The 22571-nt window shown below is 47.7% G+C and overlaps 2 protein-coding genes across 11 annotated transcripts; one reads left to right on the top strand and one right to left on the bottom strand.

Moving 5' to 3' along the window:
• Positions 1–23: 23 nt before the first annotated feature.
• Positions 24–13088, top strand: SMARCB1 (SWI/SNF related BAF chromatin remodeling complex subunit B1). 2 transcript variants are annotated; one of them, XM_080391280.1, is made up of 10 exons: positions 24–257; positions 1932–2043; positions 2687–2716; positions 4234–4363; positions 4966–5103; positions 5769–5896; positions 6472–6638; positions 7079–7269; positions 11622–11753; positions 12721–13088. In XM_080391280.1, exons 1-10 carry the CDS (start codon positions 165–167, stop codon positions 12758–12760), a joined length of 1161 nt encoding a protein of 386 aa, XP_080247406.1. In that variant the 5' UTR covers positions 24–164; the 3' UTR covers positions 12761–13088. The 2 variants fall into 2 exon arrangements, with proteins under 2 accessions (XP_080247406.1, XP_080247407.1); XM_080391281.1 differs by lacking the exon at positions 2687–2716.
• LOC308065387 (derlin-2-like) lies at positions 7276–20662 on the bottom strand. Of its 9 annotated transcripts, XM_080391301.1 has the most exons (8): positions 20425–20662; positions 20209–20274; positions 19533–19606; positions 18934–19027; positions 17453–17648; positions 16859–16949; positions 8323–8496; positions 7276–8283 (listed from the first exon to the last, which is right to left on the bottom strand). In XM_080391301.1, the coding sequence occupies exons 1-8, from the start codon at positions 20515–20517 to the stop codon at positions 8277–8279; spliced, it is 795 nt and encodes a 264-aa protein (XP_080247427.1). In that variant the 5' UTR covers positions 20518–20662; the 3' UTR covers positions 7276–8276. The 9 variants fall into 9 exon arrangements, with proteins under 9 accessions (XP_080247427.1, XP_080247426.1, XP_080247425.1 ...); XM_080391300.1 differs by having other exon boundaries at positions 7276–8496; positions 20209–20271; XM_080391299.1 differs by having other exon boundaries at positions 7276–8496.
• Between the last annotated feature and the right edge of the window lie 1909 nt (positions 20663–22571).

Raw genomic sequence — 22571 nt, forward strand, 5'->3', positions numbered from 1 at the left:
CTCCCGCAGCCAGCAGGGCGGGGTGTGCCGCGCATGCGCGGAGCGGCGGCTGGAGTAGGCCGCGGCGCCGCCCGTCGTTGCTGCTTTCGTCGCCGCCGCCACCGGCGCCCCAGGCCCTCCCTCTGGACGCCGGGCGCTGCCGCCGCCCCTCTCCAGCCGCCACGATGATGATGATGGCGCTGAGCAAGACCTTCGGGCAGAAGCCCGTCAAGTTCCAGCTGGAGGAGGACGGCGAGTTCTACATGATCGGCTCTGAGGTGCGGCCCCCTCGCACAACGGCCCGGGCGGGAAGCGGGCCCGGGGGCGGCTGCGGGGCGCCGGGCCGGGCGGAGGCGAGCTCTCGGCGGGGCGCGAGCTGAGGGCAGCCCCGCAGGGGGGCACCGGGGTCCCGGCCGTGGGGAGGGAGCGGCCTTCCAGCCCCTGCGGTCTCCCTCTGCCCCCCGCCGGCGGGGCGCTGCGGGGCGGCGGGGCCCGGGCTCCGCGTGGGGGCCGGCGGTGGGCGCTGCCCGGGGCTCGGCCGTGCCGGGCCCAGCGCTGCCGGTCTGGGTGGCTGGCGGAGACACGCCAGAGCCCGGCCCCGCGCCCGGACACTGCATGCGGGTTGTGGCACCGCGGCTGCGCTGTCCGAGGCCGGGGTTGTTTCACGCGCGGACAGGTACTTAAGCCCACGCCTGGGCCTTTGTGCTGCGCAGCACCACCGGCACCGGCCAGCGCAGCTCCGCCGGCCCGGTGCAGCCCAGCCGTGCCAGCAGCACCGGCGGGCAGCGCTTCTGCACCCCGTGCCTGTGCGGGCCCTTTAGTTACTCGTGCTGAGGGGCTGCACTGCCCCCCTGAAGAGGAGTCGCTGCCCCCCGAAGAGGAGCAGTACTGAAGCAAGAAACATTGGTGCTTCAGCACCGGGGAAACGATCGCAGTGGAAACAGGAAAAAAACCCCACACTGTAGCCCCCAGCTCAATGCAGAAAAGGGAATATTGGATAAATTAAATTGCCAGCTCTGTAGGGTGAGCAGGGACTAAAGGCTTCTCACTGTCTCATGTGAAGTGTAAAGTTTGAAAGAAGAACTGTAACTGCAGTCTGCGAGATGGCCATACCAGACACGTGGAAGGGGAAAAAGGGTTCCTTTTTTTATCTACCATTCATTTCTGTCGACGAGCACTGTAGAGCAGAGGATATGATTAAAAATTACCTGAAAATAGGTGTTAAGATCAAAATGAGTCTTGTCAAACAAGGAATAAAGACCTTATTTTGTGGCAGTCTGCCAGTGTACCAGCAGTCTAAAAATTTGATTTTACAATCTAGAAGTAGATCTGTTGGTCAGCAAGTCCTGCTGTGGCACAGGTGTGGATCTTGTGTCAGGAAGAACAGAACTGCTTTACAGATGGTGAGTAAATTCAAAAGAGCAATTATTGGCAGCAGTCATATTTTTACATGTTCAAAGGTTTTAAAAGAAAATACAAGTCTTTAGGCATTTGCTGTATTCAAGCAATGTCTGGAGGGCACAGAGGTTCAAAGTAAAAATGGTAACTGTTGGAGAGCTGGGCTATCTGGTTTGGTTTAATTCCTACTGATCATTGTGTACTGAAACAGAAATTGAAGTAAAGAAAGGTTAAGTGGTCCAAAAAGGTGTGAAAGTGAATGGAGTTTTTTCCTATTAAAGTGATTATTGTCAACAGATGGGAGTTTTTTTGTATCAACTAGTGATGTAAGTGCTGATAAAAATTTTGTTTTCTTGTTGCTGGAAAAATTACAATGCTATACGATGCCCAGAGCAGTCAGTCTGTCACAAAAAAACCCCAAAAAAGTCCTTTCAGGAGGTCCCTCTTACCATTACAAAGAGCTGAATTTGTTTCAGCTTCTGCTAAAAATCTCTTAAATGGAATACCAGGCTGTACTGCAATACCAGGCCACATCTCCGCTTTTCTTCTTGTAGGTGGGAAATTACTTGCGTATGTTTCGGGGTTCCCTGTACAAGAGATATCCTTCACTCTGGAGACGACTAGCCACAGTAGAAGAAAGGAAGAAGATAGTAGCCTCTTCACATGGTGAGAAGATGAGTAAACATTTTCAGTAATGTTTATCTGAAATCTGAAATTTTGCCTTCAAAACTTGGGGTGATTTTGAAGCTTGTACACCTTGAGGGCTGTGCAAATCACTTCAGATTGCCCCAGTGATGGAGCACTCTGCAGTGGTGGCGCTGGTAGCTTCTGTTTCAGCCTGGCAACAAATACCAACTGGTCTGGGGTTGGCTGCATTCATCACAAAGCAAAAGCCACATTTCAAAATCAATACTGTATTTCCAAAGAGATGTTTATAGACAAAGGGGCATCTTCATCTCTCTTGTCAAATGGGTGGGAATGTTGCAAGGATGCCCGGTTGAAAATGTGCATCTTTGCTTAACTTTGTTTCTTGCAGAGACTGAATGTTTATGGCTGCCAGAATTTGTTGTGGTGTGTCACTGCTGATGTGACTGCCACAGTGAGAATGTAGCTGCCTCTGTGTCGTTTTTGGTGGAAGTCTAATAACAAGCAGTTGAATTTCTTGGCAGTATGACTTGTGGTACACTCTTTAGACTAAAGCATAATAAAAATAAATGGTTCATTCTGGACATAATGTCTCCTTCCTCCAAGTATCCTGCTGACCTGTTGCTTTCTTTTCTTTTCTTTCTTTTTTTTTTTCCCCCAACAGAAAATCAGCGGTCTCACAGTCCCAGAAGATGTAAGTCTTATCTGCATGCTATTCTTAGCTGTGCTAGAGGAAGAATCTCCACTGTGACCTTTGGTGCTATTCCACTATATATTAATGTCTAGTCCTCTTCCTCTGATCTCTCCTTGTGATTGCTGTAATTGTGCATCCTGATCCCATGCCTGAACTCTTCTTTCTGAGAACCTTTGCAGGACTCTCAAAAGCAGATGGTCTCTGTAATTCAGCAAGAGCTGTTCTGATGTTTCTCCCTTTTCCCCCAGTCTTAACAGCTTTTCTGTTGATCATTGCCTGTCTGTTTCCAACCTTTGAGTCCACTGAGGATCTGTTCTTTTCTGGGCTTTTCCTCCCAGAAGGCAGTGGAAGAGTTTTTATATCCTATTAGGAAAAATTTCTTCACTGAAAGGGTTGTCAAGCACTGAACCAGGTTGCTCAGGGAAGTGCTTGACTCATCATCCTGGAGCTATTTAAAAGACGTGTAGATGTGGCGCTTAGGGACATGGTTTAGTCGTGGACTTGGCAGTGCTGGGTTAACACTTGGACTCAGTGATCTTAAAAGGTCTTTTCCAACCTAAACAATTCTATAATTTTGGCAGATGTAGGTATGCAGAGCTAAACCATGTGATTGCAAAGGGCAGCTCAGAGTAGGAAAGAATCGTTTTGCTCTTTCTCTCCTTAAGTAAAAGCATGTTAGATTTAAAATTTAACTAATAATTATGAGTGTGTAAGGACCCTTTTTCTGAACATTTTTTTGGTAGTGTTCCTTTCCATCTTAAGTAAATTTCATAACAGAAATGGCCAGGGTCTATAAATAAGTTGTACCCTGGAAAAATGAGCTTCATCCATTGGTAGTACCTGAGGGAAGCTTATGCAATTCTAACCCTCCCTGTGTCTTGACTCTTGGAAGAAATGAAAGATGTTTATTTTAATAGAGTATGAACAGGATAGCTATACAAGGTAAAGAGATACCGGTGCCTTTTGCAATTCTTGGCTCTGTTACTGTGCAGCCTTTCCAAGGTGTCATACTGCTTTTGTACATTGAATTGTATTTCTTCTCTACGCTTTCTGGTGGAGATTGCCATATGTTAACTAAGACATTCCACCCCTGCTCTCAGGAAAGTCACATTTATTCCTGCTGTTTAGATGGGTGTCAAACCTCAATTATATTTCTTTAGTGCCTGGCACTGTGGCTGGGCTTCTGATCACTTCAGCGTAAGTAATCTACCCCAGTAGTAGAACATCAGAGAGAGTGGAGGCCTCTGACAACTCAGAAATAGCAGTGGAATGTTTTGTCATCTGTATTTATCTCGTGTACAAAATGCCATATGTCAAAACCTTGCTCAAAAATTAAATGGCTAGGAGAAGATAAATGAAGCCCAAAGCACTCTTGGGGCACACACTCATACCACCCAGTAACCTATTTTAGTTCTTCCTGCAGCATCAGGGAGGGCTTTTCACTATGCAGCCTGTTAATGCTACACTGTGATGGAGTGCTTTTCCTTGTTAATTATTGGCATCTTTCCTGGTAATAGATCATGGCTATACAACATTAGCCACTAGCGTGACGCTGTTAAAGGCCTCTGAAGTGGAAGAGATCTTGGATGGAAATGATGAGAAGTATAAGGCAGTGTCTATCAGCACAGAACCTCCTACCTACCTCAGGTAATCAGCATTGGTGAGGGCCAAGATCAGAATGGAGCTGTTTGGAAGATGTCAGCTTGGGCAGGAGTCGCAGGAAATTGCATAAGCCCAGGCTGTTGTGCAGTGGGGTGCTTGCCAGTCTGTGCTAACAATTATTTGCAGTGTTGGGCAAATGAAGATCTCCAAAATGTAAGGGTTGGGTTACTGCCCACATACAACAGGAAGAAAAAAATAAAAGTGTTTGATGACACAGCTCTCTTTGCAGTTACTGTGTTCCAGCTGTAACAGATGTTTTGCAGAACACACTCTGCACGTACTGCCTTCTGGAGACCTTGCATTTCTCAGCAGTCCTTTATAAAAAGTACAGACAGAAAACCCAAATACGAACCTGGTATTTATAATGGTGCACCTGGATTAATATCTGATGAAAAACTGTGAGCTGGAGAATGGGCTTCCCAGAGGCTAGTGTGGAACATGGGTTCTCAGTGGAGCAATATTGTTGAGGCTTCCAGAATAAAATAGCAGGAACTCATAATAGGACTTTAAAGTTTAAAATTACACTGTTCCTTAAGTAGCAGCAGCGGTGCTCAGGGCCTGCAGTTTAACATAGTTTCCTTCTTCAGAGAACAGAAGGCAAAGAGAAACAACCAGTGGGTGCCAACCCTGCCCAACAGTTCTCATCACCTGGATGCAGTGCCATGCTCAACAACGATTAACAGAAATCGCATGGGCAGGGATAAGAAGAGGACATTCCCTCTGTGGTAAGGCAGCTTCCTGCTTCTGAAAAGTGGAAACAGTTACTAAAATGACATGCTGTTGGGGTAGTGCTCATGAGTTACTATAATGTTGTGATTCATCTCTTGACAAAAGACCTACAGGTTGCTAACTTGGAGGTTCTTTGTTAAACTGTATGTCTTGAGGTTCTTCCTTACAGCAGCCAGCCATGGCTTAGTGAAGGCTTTCCTTTTGTCAGAAAAACGGTTAATTCTTTTCCTGATGAAATCTTTCTACTTTCCGCTGCTTTGCTAAGCAGTTGTCATTTGAGGAGCCTTCAGAGCCTCTGAAGGGCAGGCTGCGTCTCACTGACATATTCCAGTAACTTTGATCTAATGTATTCAATGGAAAATGCTGCTGTGGCTCACAACTTTTATTTTCCATTACAAAAGTTGAGGAAGCAAAGATAAACATAATCCTGGGAAACTTCCTTGTTGTATTTGCAGGAATGTATTATGATAGATGTAATAAAAGGTGATAAATGGGTATCTGTTGCCATAGCCCTGGAAGCTTGTGTTGAGGAGTCTTGTCTAAAGACTAATTGGGGAGTTGGAGTGTGGGGATTGCTTCCAGCAATCACTGCCTTCCCTCTGTGGATGCCAGATGCGGCATGTGCTAGTTGCATATACTGTGTTGTTGCTCTTCGTATTAGCTTTGATGACCATGACCCAGCAGTGATCCATGAGAATGCATCCCAGCCGGAGGTTCTGGTTCCAATCAGGCTTGATATGGAAATTGATGGGCAGAAACTCAGAGATGCGTTTACGTGGAACATGAATGGTATGTAGGAAGGAGAGTTTCCTGAGGCTGAAGAGCTATGGTTGTATCCATCACCAAATATGAAGAGGGAACAAGCATGAATGTCCATGTCCTTGCTCCATATATGCAGAGCTTTAAAGCTGTCCTACTTTGGACTGTGTTCAGCTCTCGTGTCTCTTAGCGAATGCTCTGCCACTTTCATGGGCTGCAGTCATTCCTGGACACATGTGCTGAAGAGTTTTAATAGGCATGTCCTCCTGACCCAGTTTGTCAGCTTAGTCTGTTAGTATTCTGTTAGCTGAAGTACCCTGAATACAAAACAGTTAATATGTGTGGCTTCTTTATGTATGTGGATTATATTGGACCATAGCTACATTGTCTCCATGGAGCAAATCAAGAAGGCCGTAAGTCCCTGTGTCAGTACACACATCCTTACAAATCTGATACAAAACACCCTTTTACCCTTTTATAAGCAAATCGTGATGTGTTTGGGATCCCCTTTGTCACACTATGAGATTAATTTTGTGTGTTCTGGAATGGCAGGCATTGATTTCTGAGAAAGTTAACAGTGTCTGTTCATTCTTGTTCTGTATCAGAAAAGCTAATGACCCCAGAAATGTTCTCTGAGATTCTTTGTGATGACCTGGATTTGAATCCTCTGACCTTTGTCCCTGCTATTGCCTCTGCCATCCGACAACAGATTGAGTCGTACCCAACTGACAGTATTCTCGAAGATCAGTCAGACCAACGAGTTATTATTAAGGTAATACAGGAATGCAACAGAATGAGAGCTGAACCATTTGGGTTTCTCTGATTATGTTACGGGGGCGTAAGAGAATAGAGGCTTCCCTCGGAGCAAAGGAGCTCTTAATTCCAGTCCTGTGTCCAGACTGCATTTTGTCCTTTGTATTGAGAACAGAACCAAGGTGGCCGATTATTAAACAATTATGTGCCAGCCCCTGAGATGATAAAATAGTTCAGTTATAGCATTGCTGTGTTCTTTTGGAGGAACTGAACCTTGGTGAGCAAATCTGAGTTGTCTTCATGCTACTGGAATTAAGAATTCAGTTAAGGAGCTTTGTGGATGCGATGAACTAGGAGTTACTGCTCTGCTCCTCCAGCCTCTGCCTCCTCAGTTAAATTACCTTTGACGAACTATTGTGAGAATGGAAACAAATGACCTGTTTCTTCCCTTGTCTCCAGCTAAATATCCACGTAGGGAACATCTCCCTTGTAGACCAGTTTGAGTGGGACATGTCAGAGAAGGAGAATTCACCTGAGAAGTTTGCCTTGAAGCTGTGCTCAGAGCTTGGCCTGGGTGGGGAGTTTGTCACTACTATTGCCTACAGCATCCGGGGACAACTGAGTTGGCATCAGAAGACATATGCCTTCAGGTACAGAACTGTCGTCTTCCTGGTATGGCTGTGGGTGTGTGTTTGTACTTCATGGGTGTTTGCATCAATGAATTTTAGAACAGCTGACCTGATGCAGAAAGTTTCATTTTAAGTCAGTCCTTCTGGCTTGCACCTGTTCTGTCCTTAAGATTTTTTTGTGCTCATGCTCAGGTATCATTTCCTGTTGGGTGTAATAACACTTCAGGACCAAATATTGATGAAATGTCAGCTGTGGAATGAAAGGCTGTTGTAATTAACAGTGACTGAATACCTTGTGTTTCCCTCTTCTGATGTATGGTAATAACGAGCCCTGGATACATTGTTTTGTTGGCTTTGCCTGACTTGAGCCATCCACCCTCTGAACCTTCAGTGTGTTGAACCAAGACTGATTGAAACTGTAGCTCTCTTACTCTGGCTGATGTTAAAGTTGGCTTGATCATAGGCCCTTCTCACAGCTGGTATGCAGCAGTGTCAGGTTTGATTAGTCAGCTTTGGAACTTGTCTCCTGATGATAATCGTTTCCAGTTGTGCTGTGTAGTGTTCTGTGGTGAGTTACTGTACTGATGTTATCCTCAGCATATTGCTGAGTCTGCAGGCTGTAAGTATCCCTTAATATATGCGTTGTGAGGTTTCTTGACCTTGGGGTCATGGTGGCAGTTGAGGAAGTTTAAGAGTTCAACAAATGATGTATTTGCAGAGGTGAGGAAACAGTACTGTTGACTGTAGAGGTCAGTTCAAGGAAGCAGGATTACTTGCCTAGTCAGCAAAGGGAAAGATGACCAACCCTGTTCTGCCTGAGGGAGAGGGCAATGAGGAGCTGGAGGCTGTGGGGCAGCTGGCTGCTGCTGTGAGCTCTGCTCCTTCCTCCTCCTCAGTCTGAAGGTTTTCTGTATGGCCAGCCTTCTGTGGAAAACAGGCACTGATCTGCTTTGCAGTAGTTGCTCTTCCACTAGTCTCACTCCACTTCCTCTGGAGATTATTTTTATCCTGAAAATCTTCCACAGCAACTACTTGGTTCTAAAATGATCTCCAGCGTTGTTAATACTAGAAAATGGAAAGGGACCCTTTACAATATAAGAATTAAACTCTTCTGCTGAAACTGTTGGATTGTGTGTCCATCCTGATGATGCCCCTTCTTTCTTCTCGCAGAGGTGGGGAGGTGACTTCTGCCTTTCCATCCATGATGGCTGACTGATACTTGCCGATCCAGCATGGGACCACATCCAACTGTAACAACAGAACAGTGGCATGTGTTCCTGAGAAATGATGGGAACTTGGAGGGTAGTACATGGGAATGTGGTACCTGTAGTACTGCCTCTTCTTCCCTGCTGCAGAGTGTATTACAACTATGACAGAAGTGAGCTAGCACTGTGTTATAGCCTGCAGTAGCAGAAAGTGAAAGTGTCCCTGCTGGTAGAGCAGTCCTCAGAGTCAGTGTGAAGTTGACTTTAGTCTATAGTTTAAGCTAGCTATGGCTGGGAACAAGTTCATTTCCGTAAGGTATAGTAGGATTCCTTGTTGCCTGAGCATTCCCAGCAGTTTGAGCTTTATTCTTCGTATCCTTTCTGAAGTATAGAGGTGGCCCTGTTCACACCATGCTGGCCAGGAAGCCCTCTTTTTTCTATTCACTATTTTATTTACCTTCCCAGTTAATTTAATTTGACAATTTTTTAGCATACTGCCTCCCAACCCACAGGGCATTTGTTCCTAACTCTTGTCACCTGCTGCATTAGAGGCAGGCATTGTCCACATTTAGTGGACAGTAAATGTTCTCCCTCCTTCTTAAGCTTCTCCATGTATTGCAGATACCAGAGTTAAGAAATTAATCTGTGTACGCATTAACTGATGTGAGGGGGAGGTAATTTCTGTCCTTGCTTACTATCAGTATCTGTAACTTAAAGCAAGTAAAATTTTAGTTAGTGCTGCCTAGGCTCTCTCATATATCATATTAATGCCGACTTCATGCTATTATCTCTGAGAACATATATCTGGCTGTGGTTATTAAAAAGTGCTTCCTTTTAGGGGTAGTTCAAACAGGTGGATTTCAGACCTTCTTTAGACTGTGGTGATATTGCAAGGGGGAGAATAAAAAACTAGCAAAGGAACCCAAACAGAACAAAGTGTGTAGACATGAGCTGTTCAGGGAGGAAAACACACCTAATTTAAATCTTGTTTTGTGTCATAGTACAAACAAGTCCTCCTCTTCCCTTTTTTCTTCCAGCAAAGCGGTAATTTTGAAACCTTAGAGTGATTAATGATATTTGGGTTCTGTGGCTGGTTAGTTCCCGAATTCCCAAACCACAGGAGCAGTGGTTGCTCCAAAATCATTCCACTGATGTAAGGAAAGGGTCTGCTTTAGACACATCAAAAGAACCTTAATATCTCAAGGGACTGAGGGGGATGAGAAATCATGTGCCTCTTAATCATCAGAGGGAGAGGTGAAACTGTCTTTTAGCTGATGAAAGCCAGGGCAGTTCTTCAGCTGGCCCACTCTGTGCAAAACAAGGAGAGCCTGAAAGCCCAATGGACAGGGCAAGACTGGAAGCAGACAGGTGACTGATGCTTATGGGATTTTCAGGGGGATGGTGTGCTGTGATGATTCCCACCTCAGTACTGAGTGTTTCTAGGGGCAGCACACAGCACTTTATAGCCAGAGTTTTGCCTTTGAGACCCAAATGAGGTTCTCTCACAGACCAAAGCTACATGCCAGAGGAGTCACCTTTTCCAAAAGAAGATGTTTCCCTGCCCTGTTGGCATGCTAGTGACACTGCTGCCAGTGGCCTGGACCCTGGCTGAGGGAGTGTCTTGCTCTACTGGGAATCCTACAGATTTCAATCATTCTGCCAGCAGCACTGTCCTCTTCACCAGAAAATAACAGGGGAGGAGGAGGAGCTGTCTTTGGAGGTTGGGAAAGAAGGGAGGATTTTTTTCAGTTTCTCTCTTGATTCATTTCTAAAGAAACATAGTATCTGAGTTGGCTTGCAATTAAGTTATGTGCATGAGGCCAGCTTTCCAACCTCCGTTTAATTCTAGTGAGTGATCAGTGTTAAGCATAGTAAATGAGGTAGAGACTATGCTATCAAGTCAAAAAAGGCAGTTAAGATCTAGCATTTGGCCTGGAATGTGTAACAGTCCAGGACTAAGATGAAATTCCTGGTTTTGAGTGTTGCTTCGTGGATGTCAGCAGTACTGGAGGTAGATTGACTAAAGCTTTCTCCTAGGATCAGATAACAAAGGCTGTGGATTAATTTTTCATTGTAGCATTACTTTGAAGAATTGTTATTCTAGATTAATAGCTCTGATGCAGACATTTGCTGTTTCTATGGCAATTTAGCATTTGAGTTCCTTCCTGAGGGAATGAGAGGGCTGCCCATGAGTGCTGAAATCCTGTGCACAGAGGCATGTCCCTGGGGAGGGGGCTGGATGTGTGCGCACACCTGCTGAGGGGTTTCTCCGATACACACACGTCGTGCAGCTCAGGCTGAGCCCCTTCCTAGAATTCAAAGCAAATATTTACATTCCGAGGCTCCTCTGTATTTATGCTGGGCTTCTGGCTCCACTGTCAATATTTGGGAAGCAGCTCCTGGTCAGTTCCTGTTGACTTTTACTGAATAGTGGCTAGTGAAGCAGTAAATATTTCTGTGCATGTGTTAATACAGCTGGTCAGGGCAGAGGGATCTCTGAGGAACAAATCCTGTGATCTGGGACAGAGCCTGGTGTTTCATTGCTTGTGCAGAGAGTAGCTGCAGCTTCTGGTTGCAACAGCAGGTCCTAAAAGACTACCCTTTCCATGGCAATTGGGAGAATTACGCTTTTTCCACTATCGGGCTCCCAGAAAGCCAGACTTTTGCCAAGGAAGAGCTGTCAGAGGTGTGCTAGGCAGACTACAACTAGGAAGTCAGAATTGCAGAATGACAAAGCTAGACAAAGAGTGCTGTTAGCAGGCCCTGCTCAGCTGCTGCCGTGGGAGAAGAGCTCCCAGCACTAATAAACGGGTATGAACTTGGCCTGTGCTTACTGGGTTTGAATGCTGTCAGCCAGTTACGTAATGGCCTTTGTGGGACAGAACTGCATCAGCCACAGCTGCTTTGACAAACCCCTCTCTGGTGGTGAAAGGAGATGGTAGTAGTTGGTCTCCCAGGAACTTCAGGCTCCACAAGATTGTAACCATAAGCCCCTGGCACGCTTCTGGGAACTAGGCTGTACTAAGCAGGGCTAAGAATGAATGCTTGAGCCTGAAACATGGTAAATGATGCTCTGTTGTCCTTGTGTCTTGTATCTGGACTGGTAACCCAGAGAAGTGCTCTGGGACCACTGATGGGTGTTGCTTTGCCTTCTGCCCTGCCATGCAGCGAGAATCCTTTGCCGACTGTGGAAATTGCTATCCGCAACACCGGGGATGCTGACCAGTGGTGCCCTCTTCTGGAAACCCTCACAGATGCCGAGATGGAGAAGAAGATCAGAGACCAGGACAGAAATACAAGGTGCTGCCACTCATTCAGACAGTTCTGCTTCTGGCCTGTATCTAAGAGAGAAGTTAAAAGCTTTGATGTTTGTCTTGCTCTACTGAGAGCCAGCTGGTGGGATTTAAGGCTTGCACACTGCAACAGAAACTCATATCCCTTTAGCTTCAGGATATTAAACTGTTATCACCTTGCTCCATAAATACTTAAATCTCTACTTGAACCATCTCCTGCTTGAAGCAGTTTCCTGTTGGTTTTTTTTTTTTTAATTTCTTCCTTTCCCTGGGCTCTCTGCTTGGGTAGGGGTGTTTGTTTCTATAGGAAGGCATTCATCAAAAATACTGGAGTTTCATGCACTGTCATGCTACCTAGAATCCTGCCACAAGGCTTCCTTTTATGTAGGGCAAAATGCTGTTTGATGTAGGAATGGGCAAGCTCCCAGCTCCAGCCTGACTGATGCAACCTGTTTGCCAGCATGGGAGCACTGTTGTGATTCCAGGAGGAGCTCTGCCCACCAGAGACCTGCTAAGTGATGTTTGACAAGCAGTCAAGAGCACTTGCTCCTACTTGGTGAAATTGCTCCTGGCAGATAAAAATTAACTGCTAGAATCTCTCCAAAAGATACATTGTGGGAACAGTAAATATGCTGGCTTAGCTCTTTCCCAGGATTTTGTTTTTCTACTGCTGATTAACATTTTTGTAATTATTTTGCTTCCCAGCTATGAATGGCCGAATTGTTTTCAGTAGCGATCAATCAGTAGCAGTTCAATCCAAGTTAATGAGCAAAAGTACCCTAAAAGCTGTTACTGAAAATATTGTCGCAGCCTTATCAACAGGGGCACTCTCAGGTGACCAAGGAAGTCTCTCTAGGCAATAAACCTGTCTGCAGCATTCACAAAGCTGTGGCAGCCTCCCCAAGAGTGTTGGTTTTAGTCATGTGAAGTCTTACTAACACAGCACTTACTGTACCTCTTTCTTTCTCTCCTAGGCGCATGAGACGTTTGGCCAATACTGCTCCAGCCTGGTAATCTTCTTGTTGTGATACTGGTGCTCTTCCTACAGACTTTATCCCTACTCCTCTCCCCAAATGGATCTAGGATTGGCAGGGGTCTTTCTGTCCCTGAAGGGGACACACATTCCACTTGCCAAGAGTTTCCAGTACTGCTGACTTCTGCCCCCACCCCCTCCACCTAAATGCCACATACCAAGAATGCTGCATTAGCACATGATCTAGCTAAGACCTGTGGCAGCTGCTGGAGCCCTTATATACCTGTGTGTGGACAGTGTAAAGATTCTTTTGTATAGGTGCAACATGCACTATTAGGACAACTTTTTAAATAAAAGGAATGCATACTACTTAGGCTGAATTCAGTATGTTTGAATGAATAGTGAATCTTGCTGCTTTTCATGCTATTCTGGTAACAGCAGTCCTGGGGCCTAATATTAATGCTTTGGGGTATAATGCTGAACACTCATGTGGATTCAGTTTTCCTGAAGCATGATAGAAAATAAGTGCTTTACTTCAACAGCTAAAACAGCCCAAAACCTTTTGCTGCAGTGGAAGGTGAGAATAAGACTGAAAACTTGAAGCAAACAACTCTAAAAGACTGGACTGTTACCACACTTAGTACAGTCTAATGAACTCTGTGAGGTGTTCAGCTGGCTTACTTGACAAGGGTAGGGTAGAACAGTTTAACTGAAGTCACAAGCTTAACATTCATTGTTGTCAGATGTCAACCTAGTGCATGGTAAACCCTTTTTTCAGTGGAGGCTGCACCTAGAAAACAAAAATTTCTGAACTGGTACAGAAGTTGAAGTCTGCAATTGCTGAAACTGCAGCTTCCTTTCAGTGAGTGGCTTTGCTGCAGTCATTGACAGCACACATAGCTTCCAGTTACAGTGCACAGAGCATCCAAAGCAAAGTGCATTAGCACTGCAGTGTTGATATTTTGCAACCCTAGAAACAACCTATCTTTCCCTGGGGAGTTTAAAAACATAAAATCCATTGAAATGAGATTAAAAAAAAATCAAACTTGCTTAGAAAAAAGCTAATTAAAAAGTCTACCTTGCTGTTGAGGTACGCCATCTCTTTGATGGAGTTCCTACTATTCACTGCCAGAACTGATGAGTATTGCAAGCAGGGCAGATTTTGATGGCAGCCTGACAGTTATGTTCAGAGCTTTATGATAAAGCCAGTAGGTTTTATGATCCTTGCTGATCCACCCACACTGCTAGCACAGTCAAAAAAATCACTTTCCAACCTTAGTTTATTGTGTTTAGACTTGAGTAATAGCAGAGCCACTTCTGGTTCCTGGGTGGGAGGAAACTTTTTCCAGATGTTAGTTTGCAGAAACCAAAAACTTTCAATTCAGAAATAATATTATTGCAGTCTTATCCTAGGTGCCTGTGCCAGAGTGGTACTCTATCCATTTATTCCTTATTAGAGAGGCTGAAAGGTTATTTCAGCAAGTAAGGCAAAACCTGGGACTCCTGCTGCATCTTAGCCTCCCACGTGGAACACATATTTTTGCCTCACAGACATAAAAACTCCAACTTTTCCTGAGAACACTTCAGCCTCTCTATTATGGTCAGGTACTTCTGCAAGCAGCCTCTTCAGGGAACTGGACCAAAACAGGTATGAAATTGCTGTAGCCTTAAACTGGCGCCCGTAGTGCAATTTTTGAGTTGCTGTGAAGCTTGTGGTTACCTAATACTCCTAAAGTTCACAAGATAGGGATACACAAGGACTGCAGTTTCTGTAGCGGGTTTACAAGTACCTCCCCTTGCTTCTCAAGTTCTAGAGAGGCTGTAGGAATTACCCCCTCCAAGCAGCCAGGAGCAAGACAGGACAGTCCAGGGGGGCAAGTCCCAGAAAGATGAGAACTACAGCCAGCTTTCTCCATGTATTAGGACTACTAGGGAACAGCTGGGAGCATCTTTCTTGTTCTATAATCACAGCTCCTTAGGTTAATCTAGTACCCCAGCTAAAAATGTAACCCAGCTTTTGCATTTCAGAGTCCCATCTCTGAAGCAGTTTAAAACAGAATGTCTGCAGACTTTAAAGACAAACCTTCCAGGGACTGAAACACCAGCTCTGTACTTTCAGGTCATGAGCAAAGCACACAGCAAGTACCATTTGAATCTGAGGCTGCTTAGCCCTTAGTACCACTGTATCTTCCAGAACAAGATTATCACTTGTACAGGTCCTTCAGCCTCTTACTAGAGGGAAACATAAGTGCAGCAAAATAGCATGTTCAAACAAAGTCTGATTTTTTCTTAAAAAGAAAGGTGTTTTCATGGGAAGCCCCCAGCAGGGATGAGGGGGCTGTGTTTCAATCTTCCTTTGCTAGAAGGCTTCTGTATCAATTGGTTGCTGGTTACTCACATTGCTCTTAATAGTTTGCAAGCTTGTCTAGCAGAGCGGACAGCAGCATTACCAAATGAGCTATCCTAAGACAGTGTTTACAGATCTACTCCAAAGGCTATAAGGTCTGGTAGAAACACACGCGTGCTGCATTAGTAAGAACGATCAAATCCATTTAGGACAGCTGTTCTTGGTAGGGACTAACTTGTTTTGTTTTCCCCTAAGTTGAAGTTTCAGAGCTAAAAAATTCAACAAGTGGAATTACACTGCACGTGCAGACAACCTTTATTACTAGTGTCAGGTGCTGCTTCCAGTCACTGCCTGGATCAAGTGTCCAGCTCAGTCCCCTGTCCTTTCCCAGGCATCCCTTTCTCCAAGTAGACACCCCTCCCCTTCTCATGCTCTGCAGTCCTGCTGACAGAATAGGGGGAGGACATCTTGCAGCTAGTCTGAACTTAACTCTGCCCACCAAAAAAAGATCAAGCAATCAGCCTGTCAGTTTTGAACAAAGTTCTGATGAGTACTGGTGAATTGCTGCCTCTGTCCCTGGCAGAAACAGACACTCAACTGAAAAATAAAGACTTTAATGTAAAGACTCTTTGGAAACAACAAAAAAAGGGGTGGGACACTTAGAGGAAAGGAAGAGGCTGAGCTGCATTCTACCATGGTAGCTGGGAGTACTACTTCATTGAAAGCCCACAAAGAAGCCTCACAACAGTGAGAGCCAGGAGCATTAGTCTTTGTACAGAGGGCAAGAGTGACCTGGCACACAGCAAGTCATTAACAGCAAGAAAAAAAAAAAAAAAAAAAAACTGGTTGAACACCCCACTTGATAACTTACTCCCCACTGGGGTAACTGAGGAGCCATCACAACTTCCAGTCCCTGTCCCTAGGATACCTCCGGAAGCATTCATCAGTTCTTATGTGCAAAGCTCTGTGGAACCACTTGGTTGAAGGGGAAGATGGGTTACCCATACAAACAGTTAAACATTACACATTGGAATGGCAACTGGTGTTATTTCAGTAGGATCTCTGGGCCACAGCATAAGTCCAGCTGGAAGAAAGGAATCTGGCCACATGGAGAAGTCCCCTGTGTTACTGTGGATGCTGCTGCTGGTTCTGGTCTTGGTCTCTAGGCTGGTTTCCTGCACGATCCTCAGGGAGAGGGTTATAGTTGGGATCCTCTTCGGGTGTGTCAAATACCATCTTCCTGGCAAGGGACATGCCCATCCCACCAAGCAGGCAGGCAAGTTAGGAAAGCGACTTGAGGACAAAACCCCCAGCCCTCCTAGGAACACCCTCACCCTTCACAGGGCTTGGCTGTATGCCACAGCCACCTGCCTGTTGCACCAGCACTAACTGTTCTTTTGTTCAGCTTAATCTGTAACCAGGACAGTACCTGGTTCCTTGACCGCTAGGTCAGCTTTGATCCTTGGCATGAAGCCTTTCTTAAACTACAGAAATACATCAGAAAAAAATCCTACCTGCATCTAGCATTTTCACAAGCAGTTAAGAACACTCCAATTCCACTAGCAAAGCTTTAAGTACCAGCAATTGCTTTACAGCCCCTGTGTACATACATATATAATGTGCAGAGTGCCAGTACTTTCTGCAGAAGAGGCATGAACTGTCAAGCTGAGGTGCTACCAGCATGCAATTGCATCCTGTGGCCACACCACAGTGTCACAGACTAGTGTGCTATGAAAGTGACCCAGGTTGGGAAGCAATACAGCAAAGCCCAGAAATAATCAGCTTTACTTACAGGAAGCCAGGGGTTAATAACAATTTCTTTCCTCCAGGCTGGTTGGGGAAAACGTCCTCCAAGAAATAATAGATGTGACCCACTGCAATCCCTGGAGAGAGATGTCACCAAGGTCAGGCCCAGCTGTGACTCCTTAGCTAGCTGAACCAGAGCTGCCGGGAGCTTTAGCAGGATGAAGCTCCAAGAATCCCTCAGTTGTGTACCCATGCCCCAGCTCCCACCAGAGCCACCTGTGCTGCAGTGCCAGAGCATTTAGGGTGTTTGCTGTGATCAGTGTGCCAGCAGGCAGGGTACCTGTCAGCCTGAACGCAGCACCAGGTACCCAGGAGACCAGACACAGCACAAGTGTTGGGCAGACCTCACTATACCCAACTGCTGCCTCTGGAGAAGGCACAGCATAATACAGGTCACAAGCAAGAGCTCAGGCACAAGGCCAGCCACCCAGAAATACCAGCCAGCTCACTTTAGGAAACCCACCATCTTAAATAAGATGAAAACAAGAAATGGTGAAGTGCCCCAGTAGCATCTATGAGAATTGAGCATGCTGTGGCCACAAAGCACCCTTGTTCCCAGCACCTGCCCATTTTTATTTACCCAGTAAGTCGATGATGATGGAGTTGCCCAGGAGCAGAGAGAATCCCATCAGGACCCAGGGCAAGAAGGGGGCCTGGAAGTTAAGAAGCCCAAAGAAGTTCATGCGGATGTAAGGGTTCCTGCGACTCCACACATACACTAGCATGATGGTGAAAGCCTGGCCCAGAAAAAAAAGGCTGGCAAAGAGTCCAAATAGCTAGGAACTACCGAGTCAAGGAAAAACATATCCACCATGTACACCACCTCCAGGCAGCACAGGGTGCCTTGTGACTAGGAAGCCCAGAACTACAGGCAGCTGATCACAGTGTGCAAGACATTGCCTGTGCCACCAAACCTTTCCTGGGCTGGCTGAGATACCAACACTGCCCGCCTCGCCAAGTACACCACATCCCCCTCCCTGCCACCCCAGAACAAGATACTCTGGAGTGGCACATACAGATTGCTCACTCCTTAAGCTGCTGTCTACAACCTCATACAGTCACCTTTACAAAGTGGTCACCAAAAGTGACCCTCAGAGAAGGGTCACTACGATCAAGCACATGACTAGTACAGGCACCTAGACACTGACTAGCCAAACACCCAAGGATGTCTGATAGCCATGAGAGTTCACACACCTTCACACAGAGGTCTGTGGGGGGAGCAGTGCTCCAAGCCATCTGCATAAGCCAGCAGTAAAATATCGAGAAAAGGTTTTGCGCTTGGGAGGAAATATTTCTCCCCATCAGACTATTTTCTCCTACAATAAAAGAACTTCTTATGATGTGTGACAGTACCTCCAGCCACTGACAGGTTGCAAGGGGCTTGTGCTGCCTGACATGCTGACAGCAGACAGTATGTGGGCACCCCACTCCTTGTATTTATGGCTCTGTCTTCTTCCCATCAGCTGCAGCTCAGTTTTCTGAGCCAGCCTCATGCCAGCCATAGCAGCGCTCCAGTGTGCGCCACCCACCAGAGCTCAGACACGGTTGCCCTGCTGCAGCTGGACAGTTTCTCACAGAGCGTAACAAGGGGCTTCCTTTCAGACTGAGCTTCCCAAGCATGCAGCCACATGTCCTCTCCTGGGCTCAGGCAGCCCATCCCCTTGCCAGTTGCATCAGCACTTCTGCAGACATCAACACAAGTACAGGCAGCTGTTCCTGTATTTTGTTTCTGCTCTAAGCATACTGGGTAAGGAGCAGACCAGGAGACAAAGGAGACAAGGATGGGTGAAAGGAGGAGCACAAGCTGTGCCATACAGCCAGAAGTTGCTCCTCCACCACATGCCCAGCAGAGCTCTCCCAAGTCTCAGGGTGTGAGCCTGGCAGGCCTGGGGCACAAGGCTGAGCCACAAAGGTTCACAAGCCAGCTGTCCTGCTCAGCAGGCAGGTACCTGCTACAGACCACACAATACAGCCAGAATATAGACAGCTAGTTGACAAGCCCCACACTATCCACACTATCTCAGAACACACCAAAGAACCTCAACCAACTCAAAAGGATACTGTCATGAGAAACCCTCCAAAGAGGAACATGAAGACAAAGTCAGCTGTCCTTCCACGGAAGGAGCCTTCTTCTAGCATGCGGCAGTACCTGTACCTGAGAGTGGGAGAGAAGGGAGGGGTTGCAGTATAGGAAATTAACAGCTGGCCACCCTGTGTCCCCACAGCATGACTTTACAGGGAATAAGCCAGCTGCAAGCTATTTCATCACAGGAAGCTGTCAGCCACATGTCCAAGCCCCAGAGCAGAACACTGCAAACTTCACCTCATACCACTGACCCCAGGAAAAGAAAGAGGCATCCACTGTGCTCCAGCCAGAGCTCACCCCAGGAATGGGTACTGCTCTCCAGCATGAGCCACAGCAGCGCTGCCAGCTTCTTCAGCCTTTAGGCAGGGGCTGCCTTGCAGCAAGCAGAGATGGAGGTGCAAGAGGTGGCCACAGTTGTCAGGGGAATGGCTTCAATTCAGACCAAAAGAGCCAAGGGAAGAATCCACAGCCCTAGACTGCTACCAATGCAAGTCAGCCTAGGGAGAAAGAGGGATGGGGGAATCACATCTAAGCCAAAAAGGGAGCAGAGAGCTTCACTGAGATCAAAGGATACAGAAATATCATGTTGAAAAAGAAACTGAATCCCAGGGGCCCAAAAAAGAGGAAGTTGGTGATCAGCCTCCATATCTGAAAGAGAAGAGAGAGGAGAGAGAAAAGGAGGTGGACAGACAGGTCTCTCCCCATCACCCTATCCACTGTGCCCAGTCATACTCCCATCCACTCAGAACTACCCCAGGACACCAGACAGCTGCACCACCTTCATGTGGGACCTCCCTCCATTGGCCACATCCAAGTATATTGTCCTTTCAGGTGCAGGAAAGAAGATTTTTCTACTTTTTTGGAAGGGACAGACAGCCACAATTCAGCAGTCACAGCCAAAATAAATCACTGTTCACACTTCTCTAGAATAAAGCTCTCCCCACACAGCCTGACATCAGCTGGCCAGTGTCACAGAAAAGAGGCAGGTTTTGAGTAAGGGGAAAAAAAAGGAAATGCCAAGATGGTGTACAGCAGGGAAAGGCTGGAAGAAATTATCCCCATCCATTTGTCTGTGACAGGAGGGGATACCACATCAGTGATCCAGCTCCTGCCAATCAGAGAAGGTTGCAATACTGGTAAGGACACCCCCTGACCACCCTAAGGAGCATGATATCCAGGGCCCAGCCTGCTGAACCCACCCCTTGCTTTGAAAGGTCAAGAGGGGCCCCAAAGCCCAGCCAAGGCCTCACCTGGAACTTCCTGAAGATGAGGTCAGGGTTGAAGTACAGCTGGAAGGGGGTGATGAACTCCAGCTGCTGTGAGAGACAGGCAGAGCAGCTGCCACCCACTGCCAGGCACCCACCACCCTCAGCCAACCCCCTGGCTCCCCCACCACAACAACCCCCTCAGGGACCCTGACCCCCCCACCACAGCCTCCCCCCAGCAGGGACCCCACACGCCCTCACCACGGCGGCGGTGGTGAGCACGCAGGCGGTAGTGTAGGCCCGCGTCACAGCCGGCATGCCCAGGTACTCCTGCGCGAAGCCCTGGTAGGCCATGGTGCACAACGACAGCGCCCAGCCGCCCCGCGGGCCCTTTAACAGCCCCCTACGCGTCGCCACCTCCGCCACGCCCCCGCGGCCTGCTCCCGGCCAATCCCGACGCGACAGGCGGTGCGAGCTGGCCAATCGGAGCGCGCCTCATGCCCTCGGCCTCCACCCGCCGCCAACCCGGAACGGACCCGCCGCAGCAGGTGACGGGTCGGAAGGGGGAGCGCCCCTGCGGTACTGCCCCCTGGAGGCGGGGCAAGCCTCCGTAGCCAATGGCAGAGAGCAGCCCCAGTGACGAGTGGTTGATGGAAGGCGGGGAAGGGAAACAGCATGTCACATGTCTCCCAGGAGACGGCCAATCACCGGGAAAGAAGGGGGCAACGTGTGGGCCGGCGCGGGCTTAGCAGTGCGGTGTGGCGATACGGTGCCCGCGCTGCGGGTCTCCCCCGCCGGCCTGCGGCAGCCAGTCCCCACGGCCGGCCAGCCAGCCGGTGGGGCACCGGCGTGAGTGGCTCAGCGCGCGTCAGGGGCCTCACGATCCAGAGGGCCTTGCCCTCACTCCTGCACAAAGGGCTTTAGGCTTTTGGTAACTCGTGCTGAAGCCGCCGCTTGCTCGTGGCTGGAGCCAGGAGCTTCCCCGGGCTGTGCGGGGCCGTGCCAGGCCACTGGGAGGAGCGCAGCGGCAGTGGTCAGGAGTGCCCTGGGCAATGGAGGCAGCATTTGCGCCCAGCTGTCGAGGAGGGGAGTGGAATGTCTCTGCTCGCCACAGAACCGTGTCAAATCTACTACTAAACACCCTGCGAAAGGATGGTCTGATAAAGGTCTGCATAAACCTGACAGCCTCTACTCTTCTGCGGGTTATGCTGTCCAGAGCTGCCAGTGTGCTCAGGAGGCAGGTCTGATGTTACAGCCTTGCCAGTTCCCGACGGAGTGGGCCTGGTGTTGGGTTTACTCAGGAGAATGTTAAGCTGTCATCAGAGCCGTAAGGAGCCCTGAGATTTCCCTTTAAGCCCTCAGTTAATGGGAAATGAACTCAGAATGGAGGAGGCAGTCTTTGTGTTTTCCACCACCTCCACCCTGACTGTCCTTTGATGAAGAATAAAACCCAGGTGGAAGATGAGGGGACAGGATGGGAGGTTAAAGCAACAAACCGGGGGAGAGAGGGGAGCAGACAAGAGACAGGTGGGCACCTATGAGACCAGGGGATGGGCTCCTGAGCACCCCAGGTGCTGCGATGCTGAGAGCCGCCTCTGACCTGGCTGCTCTGGGGGGAAGGAGAACCCCCTCCAGGTCAGAGCTGCATGAGGGGTCCTGAGAGTAGAGTCGAGGGGGGAACTTGGACCTTGAACTGCAGCAGTATCCATAAGCTTGGCTGTGTCATTACAGGCTTTTGCTGGGAGCTGGAATGGATGTGAGGGCTCTGGCAGGTGAGAGAGCTGAGCTTATAGGGAAAGACAACTCATCAGGGCCAGGAGCTCTGCCAAGGGCTGCCCATATTCATGTGGCTATTTCAAATGTTCCGCTGCTGCAGCTTGACCCTTCAGCATGCCACAGAGCTCACAGCCCCAGCAGAAGGGGCAACTGAGTTGAAGAACTGAGAGTGAATGAATGAGTAAGAAGTGAAATAAATGAATAAATAGCATGCTCCTTTGGATGAGGGACTGGAGGTTTTCCATCTGCTCTCACTGCCTGCAGGCAACACCAGCCAGAAGCTGAATTCCAGCACTGTGATTCCTGCCCCTACTTTGTTTGAGCCAAGGCTGGAGATGAACACTGCGAGCCTCTCTGCTGGAAGGAGGTCGTCATCCTGGAGCTCAGACTCACTAGCTTCACAGAAATGAGAATCCAAATGATAAATCTCACCTATTCCCTGTGGAGGACTATGTGCAAATCAGATACTGCATGAAATCTAAAAACAAAGTTATCAGTTTCTCATTTTTCTTTTTTTTCCTTGTTTGCCAGCTAGAGCTGGAGAACTCTACTTTTCCAGGCTTCTGCTTAAAGCCTTCTTTTCTATCATTCATGGGGGAAGGGGGAGAAGTGATGAAATGCCTTGGGAAGCT

The sequence above is a fragment of the Falco punctatus genome (assembly GCF_963210335.1).
Source record: "Falco punctatus genome assembly, chromosome: 1".
In the NCBI taxonomy this organism is placed as follows: Eukaryota; Metazoa; Chordata; class Aves; order Falconiformes; family Falconidae; genus Falco; species Falco punctatus.